The following is a 25,059-nucleotide window of genomic DNA, read 5'->3' on the forward strand; positions in this document are numbered from 1 at the left end:
TCTTCATGGGTAACACTTTGTTCCTGTCTAGTTTCAGGTCTAGAAGCAAAGAAGGGTGGTGGAAGTGGTTCTGGAGGAGAATGGGCATTGTCTTGCATATCAACTGCCTCAAAGGAGACCATTACAATTTCCTCAGGCGATGCAGTGTTAATCATCTCAGTCAGGTTGGAGGGTACTATCACTGGAAATGGAGAAGCTGCTTCCACTGGGGTTGAGAAGCCTCTCCACCAGCAAAGAAGACTGATCAGAATTTAGGGGCTTAATGTCCCCAGCTTCATCAAGGTCTTCCTACATGTCCAAATTCTAATTTATAGAATCCCATTTTTTTTCAGTAAGTGCCTTCTTTTTAACAATAGTCACTCTGCAAGGCTGGAATTCTAATTTGTGTTGTAATTCAGCCAGTCACAGGATGAGATGCCGTGTTTGATTTTCAACAGTCTCGGCTTTGGGAATACAGGAGATAGGGTTTTCTTCAGGGTGTATGTAGAAGCTTTCAGATTATTTATGGATCACTTGAGCTGGGAATAAAAATCCCTACACTCACCTTTTTTAGCACCACTTTATCCAGTGACATTAGAAACAACCAACTATCCTCATTATACTCATTATGAGGCAGAATAGGTAGTCAAGGAAGTAAACATGCCCATGGTATGCAGCAACTGTGGCTTACTACACCACACACTTCAACAAAATAAGCCCCAGCATTCACATTGTAGTCAAGCTAATTCAAGCAAAGCTATCTTCAGTAAGACATTTCCCTGTACACAGCATGCACATTTTGATTTTACATGTCCTCAGACTGACCCTTTGCTCATTATAATATTAAAAAACCCACCACTGGGTGGAGATTTAAGATGCTAATGAGACATGCGATGCATGAACAAGCATGTACAGCTACTGCTCTTGTGCACCCAGAGGACCAGAACATGCTTACTAGTAACACCTCTTCCCACCCCTTTATGATTAATCATGTAAGACTCCCAGAAAGGGAGTCTCCCTAGTGCCAGTCTTTGCGGTCTCATCCTTACCAGTGGCCTGTACTGAATCCCCTCTCTAAGGGTGTACTATCTATTGTGCACTTCACTTTCAAAATATTATTTCTCCTTTGCAATGAATTGCTTTATACTGCATCTTCTTCACTGTCTCTTAAGTTCTTTTAGACTAAGAAGACAAGAACAAGGTTTCATAACAGTTATCAACAATTAGTTTTCCAAAAATCCCCCCAAAAAAATCATATACACAGTTAACCAGCTCCTTGCCTCTTATAACTGGTTGATTAGGAGTAGCCAATGCAATTATTTTGTGTATTTCTATTGCTAGATCATGCTATGCACTCAGTGCTCACTTTACTAACTGGAAAGAATCGTTAACATCTTTAATAAATTCAGAGTAAGATATGTCTTAATAACATAAAAGATGTTATTAAAGATTTAATAACATCTTTAATAAGATCTTATTAACATATTTAATAAGATATTTAATAAGATAAAAATTTATTTAATAAGATCAATTCCAAAAACTCTGGAACCATCAAGAAACTCATCCTTAATATTCTGTCCCCCTAGAGCAACTCTTGGTACCAACATCTGTATTAGCCACAGTTCTCCAGAGAAACAGAACCAGTAAGAGATACACAGAAAAGTTGATTTAGTATGAGGAATTGGCTGACATGATTATGAAGGCTGAGAAGGCTTGCAACCTGCCATTTGCAGGCTGGAGACCCAGGAAAGCAGGTGGTGTGCAGCACAAACTTGAAGGCCTGAGAACCATCAGAGCAGAGGGTGTAAGTCTCAGTCCAAGGTCAGCAAAAGACTGATATTCCAGCTCAGTCACGAAGAAGGGATTAATTCTCCCTTCCTCTGTTTTTTGTTCTACTCAGCCCTCAATGGACCCTCAGTCAGCTTTAGTGCATCCACTAATTCAAATATTAACCTCATTCAGAAACACCCTCACAGACACTCCCTGAAGTAGTGCCCACAGTCAGCCCATGATCTAGTCAAGTTGATGTATAAAAATTAAACATCCCAATTAAACATCACACTGGGTTTGGGAACTGAACAAACTCATGTTTGTTCTGTCTAGTCTAACTCATGCCCAATTCATCTACAATAGCCTTTAACCTTGAATACTTGTTCATGTGTCACACTGTTGACAAGAGAGGACAGAGGTCAGGATGCCCTGCCTCCTTCCTCAGTATCATTCTTTCAGATCCTCTTCTTGCTGCTGTTCATGACTTCTATGTGAACACCCGCTAAAACAGGGTGAGAAGGACAACAGAGGTGGTGACAATGTGAAACAAGGCCGCAGAACCTATTTGTGGGTGAAGCTGGACCCCAAGACACCTATCCTTAGGAAGGTTTTACTTGAGACTCTAACTGTAGGTTATTCATCAGTCCTTTAAATTAGGAGTCATCTAATCTCCCATCACAAGGCAAATGTTGACAAATAGATTTTCCAGAAACTGTTACAACAAAGAGGGTGGGGTCAATACCTTGTCTCTTCATCTCTAGCCACAGTAACATTCATCCATTTTCCAACCTGTCTCTTCTTCCATTGGGACTTTGTAGTTTTCAAGAAAAGGAGTGAAAAGCAAACTAATTATCTTTAACAAGTGAATAATTATATACATATAGCCAACTGATTTGAATTGTTTAAAATCAATTCTCTTTTCTGGGAGAAACAATTTTAAAAAGTATTATCTTCATATATTTACACACTTAAGAATTTAATGATCTGAGGATAAAATAGATTCATCTATAAGTCATGCTTTTGATTTTGATTATACTGCATTTCATTTATTCATTCATTTATATATTCAAAAATATTTATAAAATATTCATCCTGTGCCAGGGACTGAATTTGGTGCTGATACACAGAGTAGAACACGACGTTGGCCCTTAAGTTTTTAAATGAAAGGTGACAGATGTGAAGTAAATAACGGTCACATACACTTTTTAAATGCTATAAAATAAAGGTATACGATACTATGAGAGAGGAAAACATGAGAGTCTAATTAAGATTGGGGTGTATACTATTTGAGGAGAAGGGCAGACAAGGAAAGTGGAATCAAAGATGGGGCACAGATCCTGCAGGGCCTTGTAGATGGGAAGTTACTGAAAGGTTGTAAGCAAGTAGTAAAATAACCCGATCTGTCGTTAAAGGATTATTCAGTCTGTGGCAGATGTCTGGATATGCCAAAAGTGAAAGCTGAAGTAAGTCTTTCCAGTGGCCCAAAAGGCCCTAACAGATCTACAATCTCACACTTCCACTCACTTCCCTCTCTGGCTTTTTTCCTTCTCCTTCTCCTTTTATTTATTTATTTATTTATTTAAGATAGGGTCTTGCTGTGTTGTCCAGACTGAAGCTCACTGCAGCCTCAACCTCCCAGGCTCAAGTGATTCTCCCAGTTCAGCCTCCCAAGCAGCTGGGACTACAGCTATGTGCCACTACGTTCAACTAATTTTTTTGCTTTTTTTTTTTTATAAAGATGGGGTTTCATCATGTTGCCCAAGCTGGTCTCAAACTCCTGGGCTCAAGCAATCTACATGCCTCAGCCTCCCAACGTGTTGGGATTACAGGTGTCAGCCACCTGGCCCAGCTTTCCCTATTTTATTCTTTTTAGCCACACTGGACTCCTTACAGAAGCTTGAGCACATCAGGCTGAGTAGGCCTATCTTCTGTGCACTTGATTCATCTGCCTGGAATGTTCTCTTACATATTTTTGAAGCCACTGAAGGGAGGAAGCTCCCTGGACCTGCTCTCTGGGAAACTGTGTGATGCAGAGATCTGGCTGACTTCTCTGATGTATAGCCTGACTGGTAAGTAAAAACTTTCTAAGGTTAAGCACTGTGATCTTGGATTTGTCACCCTAGTGTAAAACTAGCCTATCTTGACAAATAAACACCATAGTTAACAAAGTAGACAAAAATATTACTTTTTAATAGAAAGCTTTAGTCTTCAGATATTTTTCAATCTGTTAATTTAAAATATTGTCAAGTTTAATTTTCATTTTCTTGACTACTGGTAAGTTCCAGCATGTTGTTCTACGTGTTTTTTGTCTTTTGACTTTTATCAACTGTGAATTGCTTTTCACATTTGATCTTATTTTCCTTCAGTTTGTCTTTTGGCTTTGTTAATTATCATTATCGTTGTTGTGCAGCTGTTTACAATAATCTATGTGGCTTAATTTATTGATATTTTCCCTTTTGGTTTCTAAAATGGCATAATATGCTTATAAAAGGTTTCCTCACATCAAGATTATTTTATATATACTCATGCTTTTGTTCATCTTTTTTAGTTTAACTTTTTTTAACCATGATAAATGAAACAATAGTTCAACTTTTTAAATTTGTAAATAACTTATTTTAGTATAAGTAAATTAGAATCCAGTCTTTTTTTTTTCAGTTTCCACACAAAGCACTGACAGCCTGATTTTTTTAATGATCCATTTTAAATTTACTATCTTTATCCCCTAATAAATTTTCATATGCATACTTGAATCTAGCTGAGTTAATCAGTATAATAGTATCTTTCAGACAAACCTGGGAGGTTAAGAGGAAGATTAGGTTTGGGAGACAAGATGACGATAAATTAATTTAATCTATTTTAGAATTTCACATAAGTAAAATCATACTTTTTTGTATTTAGTTTCTTTTACTCATCATAATGACTTCGAGATTCATTTACACAGTTCATTTCTTTGTATAGCTAAGTAATATTCCACAGTATGGATACACCACAATTTGTTTACCCATTCGTCTGCTGATGGATGTTTATGTTGTTTCCAGTTTTAATCTGTTTTGAATTAAGCTGCTATGAATATTCTTGTGTGAGTCTTTATAAACATATATTTTATTTCTCTTGGGTAAGCACCTAGAAGTGGAATTACTGGGTCATGGAATAAGTGTATGTTTTTTGTTTGTTTTTGGTTTTCTTTTTTTGAGATGGAGTCTCTCTCTGTCACCCAGGCTGGAGTACAGTGGCACGATCGCAGCTCACTGCAACCTCCACCTCCCAGGTTCAAGCAATTCTCCTGCCTCAGCCTCCTGAGTAGCTGGGATTACAGGCACGCACCACCACACTGGGCTAATTTTTGTATTTTTTTTTTAGTAAAAACGGGGTTTCACCATGTTGGTCAGGCTGGTCCCGCACTCCTGACCTCATGATCCACCGGCCTTGGCCTCCCAAAGTGCTGGGATTACAGGCGTGAGCCACTGTACCCGGCCAGAATAGGTGTATGTTTAACTTTATTTTATTTTATTTTCTTCCTTTTTTTTTTTTCTTATTGTTCTTATTTCTCTAAGGCATACATGTAACTTTATAAAAACTTTCAGTTTTCTAAAGTGGTTTTATCATTTTATACTCCCTCTAGCAATAAGAGCATTCTAGTTATTCAAAATGCTTGTTAGTGAAGGAGTTGAGAATATGCTATCCCAAAATATGCCACCCTGGCATTTTGACTATTTTAAGTTAAAGATACTTAAAAAACAGCAGGCACAAGAAGATCACTGTGACTTTTCTGTTTCTTAAAAGCAGGAGATGACATTCCCACATGAAAGATGCCCTCCCATACAAGAAGTAAAGTAACATTCCTATCACCAAAGACAGGAAGTTAATGCCAGATAATTCTGTACCAACCTTATTAAAATAACTGATCTTCTAGCCTCAAAAAATGTAGTTACTTTTTCACAATTTAGTACTCTGTCTAATTTGGTATTTAATTGCAACTCTAACTGCATCTTTGGGTCTTCACTTTCTTAGGAAGGACCTATGCCACATAAAGCTTGTATAAAATAGATTTGTATGCTTTTTTCCTGTTGATCTACCTTAATTGAATTCTTAAGTCTAGCTGAAAAACCCTGAAAAGACAGAAGTAAAATTTGCCTCCTTTATATTATCATTTGATGCTTTCAGTCTTTAACTTTGGCCATTCTGTTAGGTATGTAATGGTATCTTCATGTGGTTTTAATTTGCTTCTCTAATGTTGAGCATCTTTTTATGTGCTTATCGGCTATTCGTATATCTTCCTTTTTAAAGTGTTGTCCGGGTCGGGCGTGGTGGCTCATGCCTGTAATCCCAGCACCTCGGGAGGCCAAGGCAGGCGGATCATTTGAGGTTAGGAGCTCGAGCCTGAGCAACCCGGTGAAACCCTGACTCTACTCAGAATACAAAAATTAGCTGGGTGTGGTGGCATACACCTGTAATCCCAGCTACTCGGGAGGCTGAGGCAGGAGAATTGCTTGAACCCGGGAGGCGGAGGTTGCAGTGAGCCGAAATCGTGCCACTGCAGTCCAGCCTGGCAGACAGAGTAAGACTCTGTCTCAATAATTAATAAATCAATAAATAGCGTTGTATGGCAGATCCGCCTGACAGCAGTAACTTTAAGCATACCCTGAGAATGACCCTGTGGTCTAAGAAGAATGTATGCTTGGAGCTAAAGAATTCAGGAATGGCCAAGGCGAATATTCACTCCTTATCTATGGAGGACATCTGAGTCCCTGGTTCATCCCTTGCAACACAAGCTGTACAGGTGATGGAGGCCCTTTGTTATGGGTTAAATGGAGGTTGCTAGGTGGAAAATGCTATATAAACCATACTTTTTACAAACGGCAGTGGTTCTCCTGTCCAGCCCACTGCCACTGGACTGTCCTTGTATTTAAGTTCCCTCAATAAACCCTATATCTGGTTCACTGTCTCTGGGTCTTTTCTTCAACCTCTCATACACGATGCCATTCCTGTTGGAGTCAATAGAGGTCTGACATGACAAGTGTCTGTTAAAAACTTCTGTCCATTTTAGAACTTGTTTTTTTTTTAAATTATCCAGTTGTAGGAGTTAATTGCTCTGAATATTAGTCCTTTTCATATATATATATATATATATATATAGAGAGAGAGAGAGAGAGAGAGAGATTTCCCCTCCCAATAGCAAGACCCTGTCTCTAAACACAAAAAACAATTTTTTTAATTAGCTGGTTGTGGTTGTGCACGCCTGTGGTCCTAGCTGCTTGGGAGGCTGGGCTGTAGAATTACGTGTGGCCCAGGAGTTCCAGGCTGCAGTGAGCTGTGATGGCACCCCTGTTCTCCAGCCTGGGTGACAGAGGGAGACCCTGTCTTGAAACAATAAAAATAAATACACTATGCCCAGTTAGCCACTTGGGATCCATCTTGAAAGACTGGCTTTTTCAGGTTCACATTTGTTCACAAATGCAAACACACAACACAACAATTCCTCATAATTTATATTAATAGATTTCTCTGAATGCCTCTTAGAGTTTACCATGTGCTGTGTGCTCTAAATGAATATAACATTAAAAGTTAGATGATTTTTTTTAGTTCAATTCGAATGGCAATTTTTGATGTTCTTAAATTAGTACAGAGCTATAATCCAGAATAGCGATGCAAAGCTCACTGAGCACATTCATTACCCTTCAAAGTCTTTGAAAACAGATTACTGGGCTTCGCTCCTAGAGAATGATTTCATTCCTTAGGTTCTGTGGTGCAGGCAGGTTTGGAAATCACTTATCTAAAAGTCCTTAATGCTTTGTGAAACTTAAGTCCACTCCATCTACCATTTCCTCAGAGGGCAGCGTAGTATTAATGGAAATGACCCGTTGCATTTTACTTCTTGCGTGTTGTTACCACCACCGCCTTTTACCCTCCTTTGAAATAATTAAAAAGCACTGGGAAGGGAAAGTACTGCAGAATTTTACTAAACATAATCTGTTGCAATAAGATGTAACTAAATAAAATGACAGAAAACTGTGCCTTTTAGAACAGGAATCAACTGCATGATCTGTGTGCTTTCCAAAAGCGTGGCTCACTCTTCTTCCGCAAGAGAAAACTACAACCAGTCTTTACAGGAAGTTGTTGGGTTTTTGTTTTTGTTTTTGTTAAACAGTTCTACCAAATAGTTTTGCAAATAGACCCAGGCTTGACTGGCAATTAAACATGAAACTTCTCATTGGGTATTTTCGAGACTACCACGGGGAATCAGCTACCAGCTTACTGCCATGTGGGAAAACTGCACGAGATTCCGGGATCGGAATCAAAATGCTAATTTAAAAGGTCAAGTGAAGCTGCGCCTCACGTTTTGGCGTGCCTGCGCTCTCTGCAGGCAGCAGCGAACAAAGACCCAGCAAGAGAAGGCAGAGGCTAAGACCCATCCCGTATCTGCTCTCCTGAAATAATTCTGGAGTCATGCCTGAAATGCCAGAGGACATGGAGCAGGTAAGAACTAGCAATTCAAGAAATGAAGCATTCTAGAGTAAGAGATGCTTTAAAAGCATTCCAGTGAACGCCTGCTAAAAACAATTGTTGTGTAAAGAAAATAGAAACGGGTGTCATTCATTTCCTTAAAACATAACCTCGGGACAAGGAAGAATAAGCCAACTTGAGTTACTGACCTAGAGAACCAGGTTATGAAGAACTCAGCTAAGTCTCATTAGCTGACAAGAGTAAAATGCAAGACAGAATTTCAGTTTCATTTACCATTTTAAATGCAATTATGTATATAAAGTTTCTACATAAATAAGGTTTCTATCTGTAGTTGTGTGTTCCAGATGTTCTTTGTCTTTGTATTAATTTAATCTGCTAACATAACTTTTAGTTTCAGGCTGCTCTCTTTAAATATATAGACTTCACCACCACACCAAGTTGTACATTGTCTATGTAAGAATGGCGTTTGATTCGCATAGACCCTACCATCATTAAAGAAAATTATTAAAAACCATATCCAAACATATGCCCCTAGAACTGTACCCAACTTTTAAGAGGAAAGTATCAAGTCAGATTCTCAAAAGTAGCCAAGTTAAACTCTTTCTGTTCCTCAAGGCTAGGCTGCTCTGAGAATCAGAATGCTAATTGCATATGCTTGCCCTTAAACCTTTTTCTCGTTGAAGAAGGAAGAATTAGTTTTCTTTTCTCCCATAGAGATGTAAGGGAAGATTACATCATGTGTTGCGACTAGAAACTTTAAACCGAATTCCCAGTTTTTAAGAGAGGAGTATGAAGATGATCTTGGCTGCTCCCCCGGCCCTCCTCCCGCCCTCTTCTTTGTTGTCCCCGGATTATACTTGTTTAGCGATGGGGCAGTCCTCAAGGATTCCCTAAATAATGCTAAACTGATGAACAGTAATAGCCTGTATTTTTTAAAAAAATCGGAAAATAAGAAACCTCAGGCTGTCTTCGATTACTGTTCTAGAGAAACTTACGTTTACACGAATGAGGAAATGAGTTTTTGTTGGGTGTGGGGGAGAAAGGAAAGTCACGGTGTTCCGACGTGGAAAAACTTCTTTAAAAGGCTGCTTAGTCTTTAGTTTGAAAATAAACCAAAAAGGATTAGGAGACGGGGAAAGGCCCTAGGAAAATCCAAGCAGTGGTCACGTTTGTGGGCGACGTTTAGAGCTTGCTATCCTGGGCACACAAGAACCGTTGGACTATTCGGTGCAAAGTTGGCAAATCCTACACGGCCTGTGCCAGGGTTTACTTTCTGCATAAATTTCACAGGCGTCCGACCCGGGTGGGAACTTTCTGCGATTTTGAACTGGAAGGGAAATAAGTCGGCATCAGCACTTAGGGCTGATTGACTTTTAAAAGGTGGTAGCACGCCCAGCTATTACACACTGCTGCTTAAATTATCGGTGCTTACCAAGGCTGGGCTCGCGTGGCCCAATCCTGCAGTCCCCGGAGGCGGTGTTTCTCAAAGGGTGGGCTTGATTCTGGTTAAACCCGTTAAGAAGCCGGACCCCGGGCTCGTTTCTCCTTATGTAATTATGGGTAAAGTCCAAGGACCTGCATTTTGAAGAGGTACCTAAGTAGTTCATCTTCCTTTCCCCCACAACTTTTTATTTTTAATTAAAAATAGTTTTACATTTTTGAAATCTCACACACAGGTTTTTCTCTTTTTTTAAGCATCCAAGAAGACAAATGGCTCAGACGCCAACCTTTTTCTTTTTATTCCTTGTCTTTTTCTAAATCTTTAAAACCCACACCTAGGGCTCTAGAGATGTGTCCATTATGCTCTAACCACCTCCGCCCCCGTCCCCGCCCCCATGACTTTAAAATGCTTTTTATTCTACTTTGTTGCTCAGTCGATCCTCATGCACTAAGCAGTCTGCAAACTTGAAAGTCAAAGCGATCCAGTTCAATCTTTTCCTGAGTCAAGAAAAAATAGAAAAAAAGTAGACGAAAAAGCACACAAATAAAATCTCCGAAATAAAACCTGAATTCACTGCCTAAAGTCAGGGCCTTTCTTTTGTGTGTAGCTTTAACCACCGGCGCGTGGGCTGGGGGCGGACTGCGCGTGCCCTTCCTCTTTCTGGGGCGTCGGCAGAACTTGGCCAATCAACGGGCGCGGCTATGGCAGCGGAAGCCGGAAGCGGCGAGCGGGGTCGTTCTGGGCCTAGGGAAGGCGGGCCGAGGGCGTCTGAGCTGAGGCCCGCGTCGATCCTGGGTTGGAGGAGGTGGCGGCCGGTGAGGCTGCGGCGTGAAGACGGCGGGCATGGTGGGGCGGGAGAAAGAGCTCTCTATACACTTTGTTCCCGGGAGCTGCCGGCTGGTGGAGGTGAGGGAGTCGGCCTGGGCGTCTCAGGTGGGAGCGGGGGCGCCGAGGGGGACGAGCCGCCGGGGCTCGGGCGGCTTTCCAGGCATATTCCGCCTGGGTCAGAGCCTCAGGCAGGGAGTGGTCTCACCGCCACCCTCCCAGCCCCGGATCCGAGGGGGGCGCCACCGAGTTTGTTTATCTCGGCGCACACGGGTCAGTGTTTTTTTCTTCCAGCCACTGCGGCAGGAAGCAAGTAGGTGGAGGTTTTACTCTCGAGTTCAGTCTCTGCTCCTGACGACAAAGAGGTTTTTCAGAGTTGTTTCTGTTTTGATTTTGTTTTTCCCCGTTTCTTCATCTTTGGTTCGTATTGCTCGATCTTACAAGTTCGTAGGTTTGAGAAAGAACAGGAAAAGGTGACTTCACACAAATAACAGTGCTGGAGCTGACAACTTACTGAACTCTAAGTTCTCAGCACTGTTATGCGCTTGACGGGCTTTACTTTAATCATCCACTGTGAGATACTGTTATTGCCTCATTTTATAGATGAGAAAACAGGCATAGAGGGTGAGACATTGGCCCACGTTCATTCCGTAAGGTTGGAGCCTGGAATTCAGATACAGGTTTGTGTGACTGTCTCGGGCTTTGAACCACTACGGAGTTTCCCTGAAGGAAGATTATAATGATGATTGAAGATCCATCTCTGGTGCCCCTCGCACCCCCGCCCCATCTTGTTCCATTCCACTTAAGGGCTTCCAGCATTAATCTGACAACAGAACATATCCAACCCTGGGGATAAGAACACTGCTAATGCCCAGACCATGTCTTTTGGAGAGAAGAAAGAATATAGGAGATGGCTGTTTTTGTTAATGCAGTCTTCGTGCTTCCAAATGTACTTAGGGTTTAGGATTTTCAAATCACGTTGGTTCTTTGAGGGTAAAGTTAAGATAAATGGTCTGTTAAACCTCTATGTTCGTAGGTCCTCCAGACGGTGCTGAGTGCATGTTACGTATTGTATGTTTACATTTATATGTATGCATTCGGTGTACGTGTGCATATAAAGCTTAATCTACTTTCACAAAAAGAAGTTCAGTATAAAAATGAAAATAGCTTTTCGTGTTTTCCTTCATTAAAAATGAAACAACGAAGAGCTTGGCACAGACTTACTGCTGTCAAAACCTGTAGAATTAAAGCTTACTGACTCATGAGAACGAGAACTGTCTCATAGTTAATGTTAGAGAAGCAGCCTGGAGTGGTTCCTGTTAGTAATACTGTCTGTGGGGCACAGTAGGGTCACAGTAGGAGTTAGACCAGTCCCACCTAAGTAGTTAGAGAATCTTAAAAAGTAAAGCCCATGTTTACTTAAAAGTTTTTTTCTGGGGAATTAAAAAATAAACATGAAACTGTGCCAGGTTTAAAGTTTCCAAAAACGACAAGGCATTTACCACTGAACTTTAGGGAAGCCCCCCTCCACATATTAGTAATAGTCCATTCTTGACTTTTCTAGGCATTTTTTAGTAGACATTAATGCAAGTGTGCTACAGTAGAAATCACTGTCCCAGAGAACTGTGTTGGACCATTCGGAAAGAGCCATATATCTCCCATTACCTATACAATTTGGTATCATTCGATTAGATAGAATAGTAACAGTAGCTCCACATTTATTTATATGTATTTAATTTTTCAAGAAATGTTTTTTTGGTGTCCATAAATCTGGTCCCTTGGAGTGGTTGAATTCCATACTTCAAAGATTAGACAATAAAAGGCAGATAAATTTAGAGTAACTTAAACTGATACTAGATCTACTTTCCCCCATATAATAAAAGTTGAGAAAAAGTAGACTTCAGGCAAAGTATTATCAACTCTTTATTGTGCCTTGAGTGAACTAGATAGCATTTCGTTCTTTCATTCTGAGTTTCTTAAAGTGTTCAGCCATTTCTTCCTTGTGCACAGCTACAATAATTTATGGAGTGCAGGTCCAAAGTAGTTTTTAGAGGGATATTTCTTTTTCTAAAGAACGAACCAAAAAGCCCCAACAAAACAGTGTAAGAGGCAGAGTACTGTTTATATAGGAGCTCAAAAATAGAGATATTTGTTGGGCATATTTTAAATTTCGGAGTAATGCTTATTCAGAGGAAAAGTTACCTTGTTTAAACGAAACTATTCGGAGTCCTTCTGGTAGGAAAAATGTGGAAACTGTTAGAAATGTAGAACTTTAAAGCTCAAAGAACCTTAGTCATTTTGTCTAAATGCCTCCCCCATGTACCAATGAGGAATTAGATCAATAGAGATAGAATAACTTCTTAACACCAGTTTGTGGCAGAACAGATAAAACTGTAATCATTCATGAAACCAAATATTAGTTCAAAGGATTGAGACAAAATGCAGTGTATTTGACTTGACCAGAGAAGCAAGAAGACTCAGGTTCTGGTTCCAGCTTTTTTACTGTAGACAAAACCTTTAACACCGGACTTCTTGTTTCTCGCTTTGGAAATACCTTTTCTAACAAGCTTTTTTTTTTTTTTTTTCCCCCCTTCTTGCTCTGTCGCCCAGTTGAGTGCAGTGGCTCAATCTTTGCTCACTGCAACCTGTGCCTCCAGGATTCAAGCGATTCTCCTGCCTCAGTCTCCCAGGTAGCTGAGATTTTAGGCGCCCACCACCATGCCAGACTAGTTTTTGTATTTTTGGTAGAGACAGGGTTTCACCATGTTGGCCAGGCTGGTTTTGAACCCCTGACCTCAGGTGATCCGCCCACCGTGGCCTCCCAAAGTACTGGGATTACAGGTGTTAGCCATGGCACCTGGCCTCAACCTGCTATTATTAAAAAAACAAAAACAACTAACTATGATAATACACTCATATAACATGTTAGTTTTCTTTTTTGTTGTTTTTTTGAGACGAAGTCTCGCTCTTGTTCCCCTGACTGGAGTGCGATGGTGCGATCTCAGCTCACTACAACCTCCGCCTCTCGCGTTCAAGCGATTCTCCTGCCTCAGCCTCCTGAGTAGCTGAGATTACCTACAATTACCATAAAAAAATATGAAACAGTGTACAGTACCCAGCGGTCAGATGTCAGTGCTGAAGATTTTTATTAAGAGTGAGGATCAGAAGTGCTAGCATTTACTGAAATGGAAATGATACTCCACAGCATTCTGTTTGAAAATTAACATGAATAGGCCTGGTCGCACTGGAGGCCTTACATAGTAACCTAGGGGTATAAGGATATAAAGTTACATTTTCTCTTGCAACTCCACTTCCTTTTTTAATTAAGCCTATTATATTCCCTAAAGAGCCTTATTCTTCTCTATACTTAACACTGCATCAGCTCCAAAATGCTCTTAATTATAATAAGATCATCTGGGCTCTTATTTAAGTTGCACTAAGTTAGCAAAAAATACTGCCAAACTATGACAGTTCTTAAGATTTTTTTTTTTTAATTCATTTAACAGAGATGTTAAAATGAAACAAGTGTACTTCACAGAATCGGTGGAGTACCCAGATCTTAATTCACTGTTTAGTAACTTTTGTGGATTGTATAATGCTTTGGCTTCTATTTTAAGTTTTCTTTTTTAAGGGGGAAAAGTACTGTTGTCATTTTGAGAAAGGTAGATGGCACTTTTTATTTTGCTTGTATAAGAGAAACATATTTTTATGAAAGCTTTGAACTTTCCTGGAGTTCAGAGTATCCTTGTCCTCTAAGTGCAGTCTCCAGATCACAATGATTAGCATCACTTGTTGGAACTTGTTGGGATTGCAAATTATCAAGTCCCACCCCAGACCTTTGTGATCTAAAAGCCCTCCAGGTGATTTTGATCCACACTGAAACCTGAGAACCACTGACCTTAGGAACTGTGGTTACCTGTTCCTTTGCTTCCCTACAGTGAACTAAAAAGTGAGAAACTTGGAAGAAACCAAATTATCTCTTTCATAGTATTTTTTTTAGGAATCTTTACAGTATTTACCCTGTGTAAATTGTTTTGTCTGTTGTATCTGTACTAGACTTGGCATGTTTTCTTCTCTTTACAGTTCAATCTTTGTAGAGCTGTTTTCTTGCCAGATTTCAAAGAAAATATTTTGTTGGCTGAAATCCTTGTTTTCATAGATCAATTGGTTTAGAGCCAAGTTTTGCAACGCAGCCTGAATGAAATTGCTTTCAACTTTTAAAATGTCTTGAAATTGGTTGAACTAAGGAAAAATAATCCTAAGAATTTACCTTTATACTATCTTTCCCTGTTGGTCTTTTCATTTTAGGTTTTTGATATGCTGGAAATACTTGATTTTGGTGTCTTTTTTTTTTTTTTAATGTATGTATTCGGCTAAGTAATTTAATTGAGCTAAGGGGTTTAAACGGTCTTTGGTTATTGTATATGTATTTAAAGTTTTTGATAGCTCAGAATTAGGTAAGTATAACAACTCTTGAGATAAAATAACTGGTTTGTTTTTTTATTGTGAAAGTTGACTTTATTCAAGATCCTGGTGGGAAATTTGGTGTTAGCCGTCTTGGGAAGAAGGGACATTTTTGGAACTATGCTTGGAAACATAGAATTTAAATTGTTTCCTAAATAGTGGTTCTTTTTCATTTCTGTGTGTAAGAATTTATTTGTTTCACAGTAGCAACACAGATCTGCTTAAAATATTTTTTCTTATCCTTTGTGTTTATTAATTTTAGCTTTTTTTTTTTGGAGATGGAGTCTCGCTCTTGTTACCCAGGCTGGAGTGCAGTGGCGCGCTCTTGGCTCATTGCAACCTCCGCCTCCCGGGTTCAAGTAATTCTCCTGCCTCAGCCTCCCGAATAGCTGGGATTACAGGCGCCTGCGACCACGCCTGACTAATTTTTTTGTATTTTTAGAAGAGGTGGGGTTTCACCATGTTGGCCAGGCTGGTCTTGAACTCCTGACCTCAGGTGATCTGCCCAGCTCGACCTCCTAAAGTACTGGGATTACAGGCATGAGCCACTGAGCCTGGCCAATTTTAACTATTCTATGTAGGTAAATGTAGGGTTAACTAAGGACCATTTACCAATTTGGTTAAACCTAGAAAGCATTTAAGTGTTGTAAGGACCAAGTTTTTTTTCCTCCTCATAAATTCCTTTGAAATGTTGATTAATTCGCTACCTTGGGTCCATCAACGTATGATAAATCATTGAGACTTGAAAGAACATTTGGGATTAAAATCTGAAGACCGGAAATGTCAGCCTGTAAATATATTGGCAGATTTGACCCAAATACTAATCAGGCCTTAAAACAGGTAAACTTAAAACACATTTCTCTCTAGATACTCAAAGAGCACCTTCAGTCATATCTATAGTAGCAAGACAAATTGTAAAGTCTTATAAACTGAAAAATGTAATGTTATTTACTATTTAGGTACTTGGAGCAAAAGTATAAAAAAAGTTGCTGTTTATTCATTTGGGCATTGTCAATCATAAAACTAGGATTTTCTGTTAACATAGGAAATATAAATCTACATAATTCTTTGCATATCATCTTGTGTTCTTTTCCTTGAGAAAGATTATTATAACTTTTTTTTAATTAAAATTTGTTTTTTTTTTTGAGACAGGGTCTCTATCCCCCAGACTGTAGTGCATGTCATGATCTTTGCTTATTACAGCCTCGATCTCCCAGGCCCAAGTGATCCTCCCACCCCAGCCTCCCAACCTGTAGCTCAGCTAATTTTTGCTTTTTTTTTTTTTCTTTTGTAAGAATGGGGTTTCACCATGTTTCCCAGGCTGGTCTCGAACTCCTGGGCTCAGGTGATCCATCCGCCTTGGCTTCCCAAAGTGCTGGGATTAAAGGCTTGAGCCACCATGCCTGGCAAAAACTTTTTCTTAAGGGATACAGTGTTTTGTATGGTTTAATTAATCATTGTTCTAACTTTATTTATTACATTTTTAAGTGTGTTTTGTTTTTTTATTTTAAAAATTTATTTTTATAAATATAAAGTATATTTTTACTTTTTTTTTTTTGTATTGAGACAGGGGTCTCACTGTGTTACCCAGGCTGGTCTCAAACTCCTGGGCCCAACGGATCTCCCTGCCTCGCATTCCCAAAGTGTTGGAATTACAGGTGTGAGCCTGGTACCCGGCTCTAACTTAACCTTAGAATTGGCTTGCGGATATGGGACATGAACCAAAATACGTAGAATTAAGAAATGTAGGGAACAGCGATGGTGACTAATTTATTTGAGAGAATTATTTTCAAAGTTAGTAACTCTTTCTTTCGCCCTTCACCTTTTAGGAGGAAGTTAACATCCCTAATAGGAGGGTTCTGGTTACTGGTGCCACTGGGCTTCTTGGCAGAGCTGTACACAAAGAATTTCAGCAGAATAATTGGCATGCTGTTGGCTGTGGTTTTAGAAGAGCAAGACCAAAATTTGAACAGGTTAATCTGTTGGATTCTAATGCAGTTCATCACATCATTCATGATTTTCAGGTATGATTTAGGTTATTTTAACATATACATGAACAATATTAAGAATTGTCTGGATGATATAGAAAATATCCTTGCTCTCAAGGAAATTACTATGCTTGAAAGCTCTAAAGCTATAACCTATTATGCAGTAGCATTTTTTTCATTTAGTATGACATGGCATATGTAATCCTTAAAGTTAAATTTTGACACGTTGACAAAGACAAATATGAAGTATTTTGTAAAAAGCTTAATGTTTATAGAGTGCCTTCTAAGACTTTCTCTGCAGATGGTTTTCAGATGTTACTGTAAACCTCACAACTCTGCAAAATAGTTATTTTCATTTTAGAGCTGAGGAAGCAGGGTCAGGTTTTTGGTATCACTGATACTATTCTTCCTTTGACATGGATTTATTGGATATTTAAATCATGTTAATTGCATTAATGATAGCTCTTTCCTCCTGTCCAAATTGGGGGATAAAACTTGGTTTGATTTAGAAACACTTTTGTTTTCATCTGTTTTGTTTTTGTTTTTGAGACGTAGTCTTGCTCTGTTCCCCAGACTGGAGTGCACTGGTGGAGTTTCAGCTCACTGCAGCCTCCGCCTCCCAGGGTTCAAGCAGTTCTCCTGCCTCAGCTTCCTGAGTACCTGAGACTAGAGGTCTGCGCAGCCACACCTGGCTAATTTTTGTATTTCTAGTAGAGATGGGGTTTCACCATGTTGGCCAGGCTGGTCTCGAACTCCTGACCTCAAGTGATCCGCCCTCCTCGGCCTCCCAAAGTGCTGGGATGATAGGTTTGAGCCACCACGCCCAGCTTAGAAACACGGTTGTTTTATTTTCAAACGAGGTCTCACTGTGTCGCCCAGCGTGTGGGGTACGATAGATCGATCACAGCCCACCATAGCCTTGAGTGCCTTGGCTCAAGTGATCCTTCTGCCTCAGCCTCCACATCAGTTAAAAGTACAGGCTCATGCCACCACGCCTGGCTGATTTTTAATTTTTTTTGTAGAGATCGAGTACCACTACATTGCCCAGTCTTATCTCGAACTCCTGGCCTCAAGCAGTCTCTCACCTCAGCCTCCCAAAGTGTTGGAATTACATGCATGAGCCATCACAACAGAGTAAAAATACAGCTGTTGACAGTTTCTTTTCTGGTGTGTGTCTACATATTATGAAATACTCTTTTCAGTCCCTATAAATATTTTAAGTTTGAACCTTGCAGGGAAAAGAAGCAGCATGACAGAATTGCATTAGAAATTACAATGATTTATTCTTAGTAGAAGGAATGTTGATTTAATGCACATTTTTCTCTGAATTAATTTTAAGAAGGCTGTAATACCTCTTTCATTTTATTTTGAGTTAAAAAGACGTCAATGCTTAACTTCCAGCCCCATGTTATAGTGCATTGTGCAGCAGAGAGAAGACCAGATGTTGTAGAAAACCAGCCAGATGCTGCCTCTCAACTTAATGTGGATGCTTCTGGGAATTTAGCAAAGGAAGCAGGTAATGATGACTTTATAAAATTTTCATAAAATAATAAGTGATTGCTGAGTTTTTAAAAATTAAAGTTTGGTAGATGGTTATTCGTTTTTATATATCATGAAAAACCATTCTAAATTCCATGAAAGAGTAATATCATGTAAAAATTTAATGGATTTGTCTTCTTTTTTTTGTAGCTGCTGTTGGAGCATTTCTCATCTACATTAGCTCAGATTATGTATTTGATGGAACAAATCCACCTTACAGAGAGGAAGACGTACCAGCTCCCCTAAATTTGTATGGCAAAACAAAATTAGATGGAGAAAAGGCTGTCCTGGAGAACAATTTAGGTAAGATGTAATCTCTTTAGCCCCTGATTGTTTTTGAAGACTTTAAAAATCTTTTATACCTATACATATAAATGTTTTTAAATTTAAAATATTAGTCAATGAATATGACTCATTAGAGAAAAATTAAAATATATTTAATCAAAAAATAAAAAATTCTAAGAGATAACTACTTTGAATCCTTCAAGACAGTTTCCACTATCAGTGTTTACGTATTCATCTTTGCGCATAGAAAACAAGTCAGGTAATGCAAGCTTTTGTGTAACTTATTTTCAGAAAACAGGGCAGTATAATAGAGTGAGATATTCTGTTATATGTATATGTATTCTTTTATATGTATGTTATTCTGTTATATGTATATGTATTTTGTTTTTATGTATTCTGTTATATGTGTTAGCATTCTGTTGCATGTATGGTGTTTCTTTTTTCCTATATGTGAGTTTGTGTATAATACACATCTCCTTATATAAAAAGTATACACTCCTTAGAAAAAATGTAAAATTACTAAGAATAAAAGTTCTCATAAATGCTGCCTTAGAGAGATAAACACCAAATGTGATGAAGTGTGGAAGCATTTTTACATATTTTCAAAAAATGTGTGCATGTAGTTTCATAACCTGTTTTTTTCTCCCTCAACATCTTTGCATTTCAGTACAAGTGGAGCGAGCTCTGGGATATCTTAATCTTATCGGTGGCTGCATAGAATTTAATTTAATGAGCCCCTGCACTAAAACTAGTGCCTTAGACTGTACTATGGCCTTGAAAAGCAGCCCTAGCATAGAATACCTGACTAACGGACGTTTAGGTTTTTTTTAAAGTTTTCTTGTATTACAAATTATTCTGTCGAAATCATCCTTGAATACATTTGTCTCAGTTTATTTCGTGCTGCTAAAACAGAATACCAACAACTCGGTAATTTATAAAGAACAGAAATTTATTTCACACAGTTCTAGAGGCTGAGAAGTCCAAGATCAAGGTGTGAGGATCTTCTTTCTGGCCCTCAAGAGGGCAGGAATGCTGTGTTCTCACATGCCAGAAGAGCAGAAAGGGATGTGCTCCTTCCTTCAAGCCCTTTTATAATGGCATTGATCCATTCATGAGAGCAGAGCGCTGATGACCACCTAAACACCTCCCAAAATGCCCCACCTCCCAACACTGTTGCTTCATGGATTAAGTTTCAGCATGGATTTTTGGAGAGGACAAAAACATTCAAACCATAGCAATATCTAAGTTCTCTTGTCATATAATTTAAAAGAAAATGTTTGATTTGCAGTTAAAATGTTAACTATTGTATACCATCAGCAGGGACCGTTATATAATCTAAATATTAATGAGTGGTTGTAAAACTAATGTGAACGCTCATATACCCTTCACATAGATTCACAGATTTTAATGCTTTGTCACATTTGTTTTATACGTATGCTTTTGCCAGACCCATTGATAATTAGTTGAATTTCATCTCCAGATACGTCACCTTTTATCTTCTAACACCAAGAATGTTCTTTACATAATTACAATGCAATTATCATACATTGGAAAGTTAACATTAATATGATACTGTAATCAAATACAAATCTATTTAAGAATTTTCTCATTTATGCCAAAAATGTCCTTTATTGCTTTTGTTTTTTAATCTAGCATCCAAAGACTATAATTGCATTTAGTTGTCATGATAGGTTTTATTTTTCATGATCATAATAATGTAGGATTTTTATACATAAAAACTAGTCCAAATGACAGAACATACTTAGCAAATGTGTTTTTGACTCTTCTTCTTTTTTTGTTTTTTGAGACAGGATCTCAGTCGTCTGGGCTGGAGTGCAGTGGAACACAGCTCACTGTAGCCTTGACCTCCTTGGCTGAAGCGATCCTCCCACCATGAATGGCTAATATTTTTACATTTTGTAGAGATGAGGTCTCACTGTGTTGCCCAGGCTGGTCTCGAACTCCTGGGCTCAAGTAGTCCTCCTGCCTTGGCCTCCCAAGTGCTGGAACTACAGGCATGAGCCCCACCACACTCAGCCTTGGACTGTTTTTAATTTTATTTTTGAGGCAGGGTCTCACTCTGTTGCCCAGGCTAGAGTACAGTGTTGCAATCATAGCTCATTGCAGCCTCGAACTTCCAGGCTCAAGAGATCCTCTTGCCTCACTCAGCCTCCCAAGTAGTTGGGACTACAGGCGTGTGCCACCATGCCCAGCTAATTTTCATTTTAATTTTTTGTAGAGACGGATTTTTGCTATGATGCCCGAGCTGATCTTGAACTCCTGGCCTCAAGTGATCCTTCTGCCTTGGCCTCCCAAAGTGCTAGCATTATAGGCATGAGCCACTGCGCCTGGCCTTGACTATTTTTACATTACATTGTCACAAGTGAGCTGTGTCATTATGTTTTTTTTTTTTTTAATTAAAAGGCAAGGTTTCTACTTTGATATTATTTAAATCCATACCCTTGTATCTTACATCAAAATATAAGAGCCAGTAAATATTTGCTTTTATTCTTCTCTAGGAGCTGCTGTTTTGAGGATTCCTATTCTGTATGGGGAAGTTGAAAAGCTCGAAGAAAGTGCTGTAACTGTTATGTTTGATAAAGTGCAGTTCAGCAACAAGTCAGCGAACATGGATCACTGGCAGCAGAGGTTCCCCACACATGTCAAAGATGTGGCCACTGTGTGCCGGCAGCTAGCAGAGAAGAGAATGCTGGTAAGAAGGATTCCTGAGACCTGTCTTAGCGAAGGTCCACTTTGTCTTTTCCATGCTTGAACTTTCATAGCTATACTTGGAGTGTTACTGAGTGAAAGCCAAAAGTGCTTTTTTAAAGCTATTAGACCAAATAAAAGTGGTTTACATGTAGTACACTGTATTCCTGAAGAATAAAAATATTATGCTTTTCTGTCTACATTTATTTCTTATGTACTATAGACCCCATCATTTCTTTTATTGGAAAGTGTTAGAAAACTTCAAAATAATCACCTAATGCCTGTTAAGAAGGTACTCTTTGGGGGCTGGGCATGGTGGCTCACACCTGTAATCCCAGCACATTTGAAAAAGTTAGTATTAAATATACTATCCATACAAAAACAGATGAGACTGATTTAGTTTAGAATATTAATAGGATGACCACAGTTTTTTAATATATGAGAATTATATTTTGTAATATATAACATGACAATATTTAAGAAAGTTTAGCTCAACTTGAATGGTTCTATTAAGTTTTCGTTTTAGGGTAATTAAAAATACTCATTAAATTGGACTGTTTTCATAAAAATCTGTAATCACATTTTATATTCCCACCAATTAAGTAAAACTGGAGCCTTTTTTTGATACTAAAAATTCTTAAGGTTTAAATTCTAGAAATTGCTCTTTTGTGTTTTGCTGAGAGTATTAGTAAAAACTTGATTTTAGATACCTTGATGAGAGCTTTCCGGAAAAAGAGGGTTGCATTTTAGTTCCTGGACCTTGTTCTAAATAAGCTTTTTTGTCAAACCTCTTATCCTACTCAACTCAAAAAGTTGCAACTATTGAATTCATTGTGTCATTGTTCTTAGGATCCATCAATTAAGGGAACCTTTCACTGGTCTGGCAATGAACAGATGACTAAGTATGAAATGGCATGTGCAATTGCAGATGCCTTCAACCTCCCCAGCAGTCACTTAAGACCTGTAAGTACATGGCTTTAAAAACCTTCTCTAGATCCATCGCTATGGTATATATTATTGCTGTGTTGGTTAACTTCATTTCTCAGTACTAATCAAAGTGAACTTTGCTTGTATGCTGGCTGTTCATAGTGCTGCTTTTCTCGAAATTATTATCTATAGAGAAGATCATGAGTATTGAAGTTTGTAGAAAATGTATTATTGTCTTGATCGTGACAGGCATTTGGTTTATTTTTCCAGGGACGATCAAACCAGATTTCTTACGCTAAGAGCAAAAATGAGTAGCAAATATAAAACCTCAAAATGGCCAGGCGCAATGGCTCATGCCTGTAATCCCAACACTTTGGGAGGCTGAGGCAGGAGGATCCCTTGAGCCCAGGAGTTTGAGACTAGCCTGGGCAGTGGAGGGAGATCTCATCTCTGTTTAAAAATATATACATATTAAAAAAAAGGTCGGGGGGAACAAAGCCCTCAAATATAACCTTTCACTTACTTTTGATTTTTTTATTTATCTTTCTTTAAAGATTACGGACAGCCCTGTCCTAGGAGCACAGCGTCCAAGAAATGCTCAGCTTGACTGCTCCAAATTGGAGACCTTGGGCATTGGCCAACGAACACCGTTTCGAATTGGAATCAAAGAATCACTTTGGCCTTTCCTCATTGACAAGAGATGGAGACAAACGGTCTTTCATTAGTTTATTTGTGTTGGGTTTTTTTTTTTTTTTTTTTATGAGAAGTATAGTATGTGGCACTTTTTAAAGAACAAAGGAAATAGTTTTGTATGAGTACTTTAATTGTGACTCTTAGGATCTTTCAGGTAAATGATGCTCTTGCACTAGTGAAATTGTCTAAAGAAACTAAAGGGCAATGTTGCCCTGTTTGCAGTAATTTTTCTTTTTATCATTTTGTTTGTCCTGGCTAAACTTGCAGTTTGAGTATAGTAAATTATGATCCTTAAATATTTGAGAGCCAGGATGAAGCAGATCTGCTGTAGACTTTTCAGATGAAATGCATTGTTCATTCTCATAACCTCCATGTTTTCAGGATTTTTGAAGCTGTTGACCTTTTCATGTTGATTATTTTAAATTGTGGGAAATGGTATAAAAATAATTGGTGTTCATTATTTGCTTTGCTTGAGCTCAGATCAAAATGTTTGAAGAAAGGAACTTTATTTTTGCAAGTTACGTACAGTTTTTATGCTTGAGATATTTCAACATGTTATGTATATTGGAACTTCTACAGTTTGATGCTTCCTGCTTTTATAGCAGTTTATGGGGAGCACTTGAAAGAGCGTGTGTACATGTATTTTCTTCCTAGGCAAACGTTGAATGCAAACGTGTATTTTTTTAATATAAATATATAACTGTCCTTTTCATCCCATGTCGCCGCTAAGTGATATTTCATATGTGTGGTTATACTCATAATAATGGGCCTTGTAAGTCTTTTCACTGTTCGTGAATAATAATAAATATGTACTGCTGGCATGTAATGCTTAGTTTTCTTGTATTTACTTACCTTTTTAAATGTAAGGATCAAACTTCTAAACTAATTCTTCTTTTGTTGCTTTAATTTTTAAAAATTACATTCTTCTAATGTAACATCTGATACATACAAAAGAATATAGTTTAATATATATTGAAATAAAACACAATAAAATTAACACTTGATCCAGAATGTAAACTTACCACCCCATTCTAGAATGTTACAGATATTGTATCTATTTGTGCCAACTGGTTTTTTTTAACTAAACATTAATAGCTGTATAACCTTGTTATATATTTGATCCTCGAACAGTATGGGTTTAGGAGCATCAACCTTGCACAGTCTAAAATCCACTATAATTCTTGACTCCCCAAATACTTAGTAAAAACCTGTTGACCAGAAGCCTTACTGATAAACATAGTCGATTAACATATTTCTATCTTCTGTGTATTATATACTGTATTCTTAAAGTAACCTAGAAAAATAAATGTTAAGAAAATTTCAGGGAAGGAAAAGTATATTTATTCATTAAGTGGAAGTAGATCATCATAAAGAAGTTGTTTTTTTTTTTTTTTGAGACAGGGTCTCGCTCTGTCACCCAGGCTGGAGTACAGTGGTACATTCTCAGCACACTGCAACCTCTGCCTCCTGGGTTCACACGATTCTCCTCCCTTGGCCACTCAAGTAGCTGGGATTACAGGCACCTGTCACCACGCCCAGCTGAGTTTTGTATTTTTAGTAGAGATGAGGCTTTGCCATGTTGGCTAGGCTGGTCTCGAACTCCTGCCCTCAAGCAATCCACTCACCTCGGCCTCTCAGAAATGTTGGCACTACAGGCGTGAGCCACCACACCTGGCCTGGATATCATAATAAAGTTCTTTATTCTTATCTTCATATTGAGTAGGCTGAGAAAATTAACTGGGGAAATTTTACTGATACCCAGGTCCTACCCTGGGCTGACTGACATAAATTTTGGTAATCAAGGCCTATTAATTTATTTTTAGATGTTTTCCAGGTGGTTCTAAGGTTGCCAGTCTGGCATCGCATTTGTCAACCACTAAATTAAAGCATTTTGTTTTATATTTTAAGTTACTACATTTCATATAGTGCAAAATTAAGTTTCAGAGAGTAGAAAGTGTAATTCTTCTCTAGCCA

The 25,059-nt window shown here is 38.5% G+C and overlaps 1 protein-coding gene across 2 annotated transcripts; it reads left to right on the plus strand.

Annotated features, from left to right (window-relative positions):
• Nucleotides 1-7,868: 7,868 nt before the first annotated feature.
• MAT2B (methionine adenosyltransferase II, beta) lies at nt 7,869-24,096 on the plus strand. Of its 2 annotated transcripts, none has more exons than XM_011947735.1 (7): nt 7,869-8,226; nt 16,774-16,968; nt 18,334-18,448; nt 18,622-18,774; nt 21,276-21,469; nt 22,315-22,428; nt 22,947-24,096. In XM_011947735.1, the coding sequence occupies exons 1-7, from the start codon at nt 8,197-8,199 to the stop codon at nt 23,115-23,117; spliced, it is 972 nt and encodes a 323-aa protein (XP_011803125.1). In that variant the 5' UTR covers nt 7,869-8,196; the 3' UTR covers nt 23,118-24,096. The 2 variants fall into 2 exon arrangements, with proteins under 2 accessions (XP_011803125.1, XP_011803124.1); XM_011947734.1 differs by lacking the exon at nt 7,869-8,226 and adding an exon at nt 10,340-10,561.
• Nucleotides 24,097-25,059: the final 963 nt, after the last annotated feature.

The sequence above is a fragment of the Colobus angolensis genome, unplaced genomic scaffold, assembly GCF_000951035.1.
Source record: "Colobus angolensis palliatus isolate OR3802 unplaced genomic scaffold, Cang.pa_1.0 Scaffold27, whole genome shotgun sequence".
Classification (NCBI taxonomy): Eukaryota; Metazoa; Chordata; class Mammalia; order Primates; family Cercopithecidae; genus Colobus; species Colobus angolensis.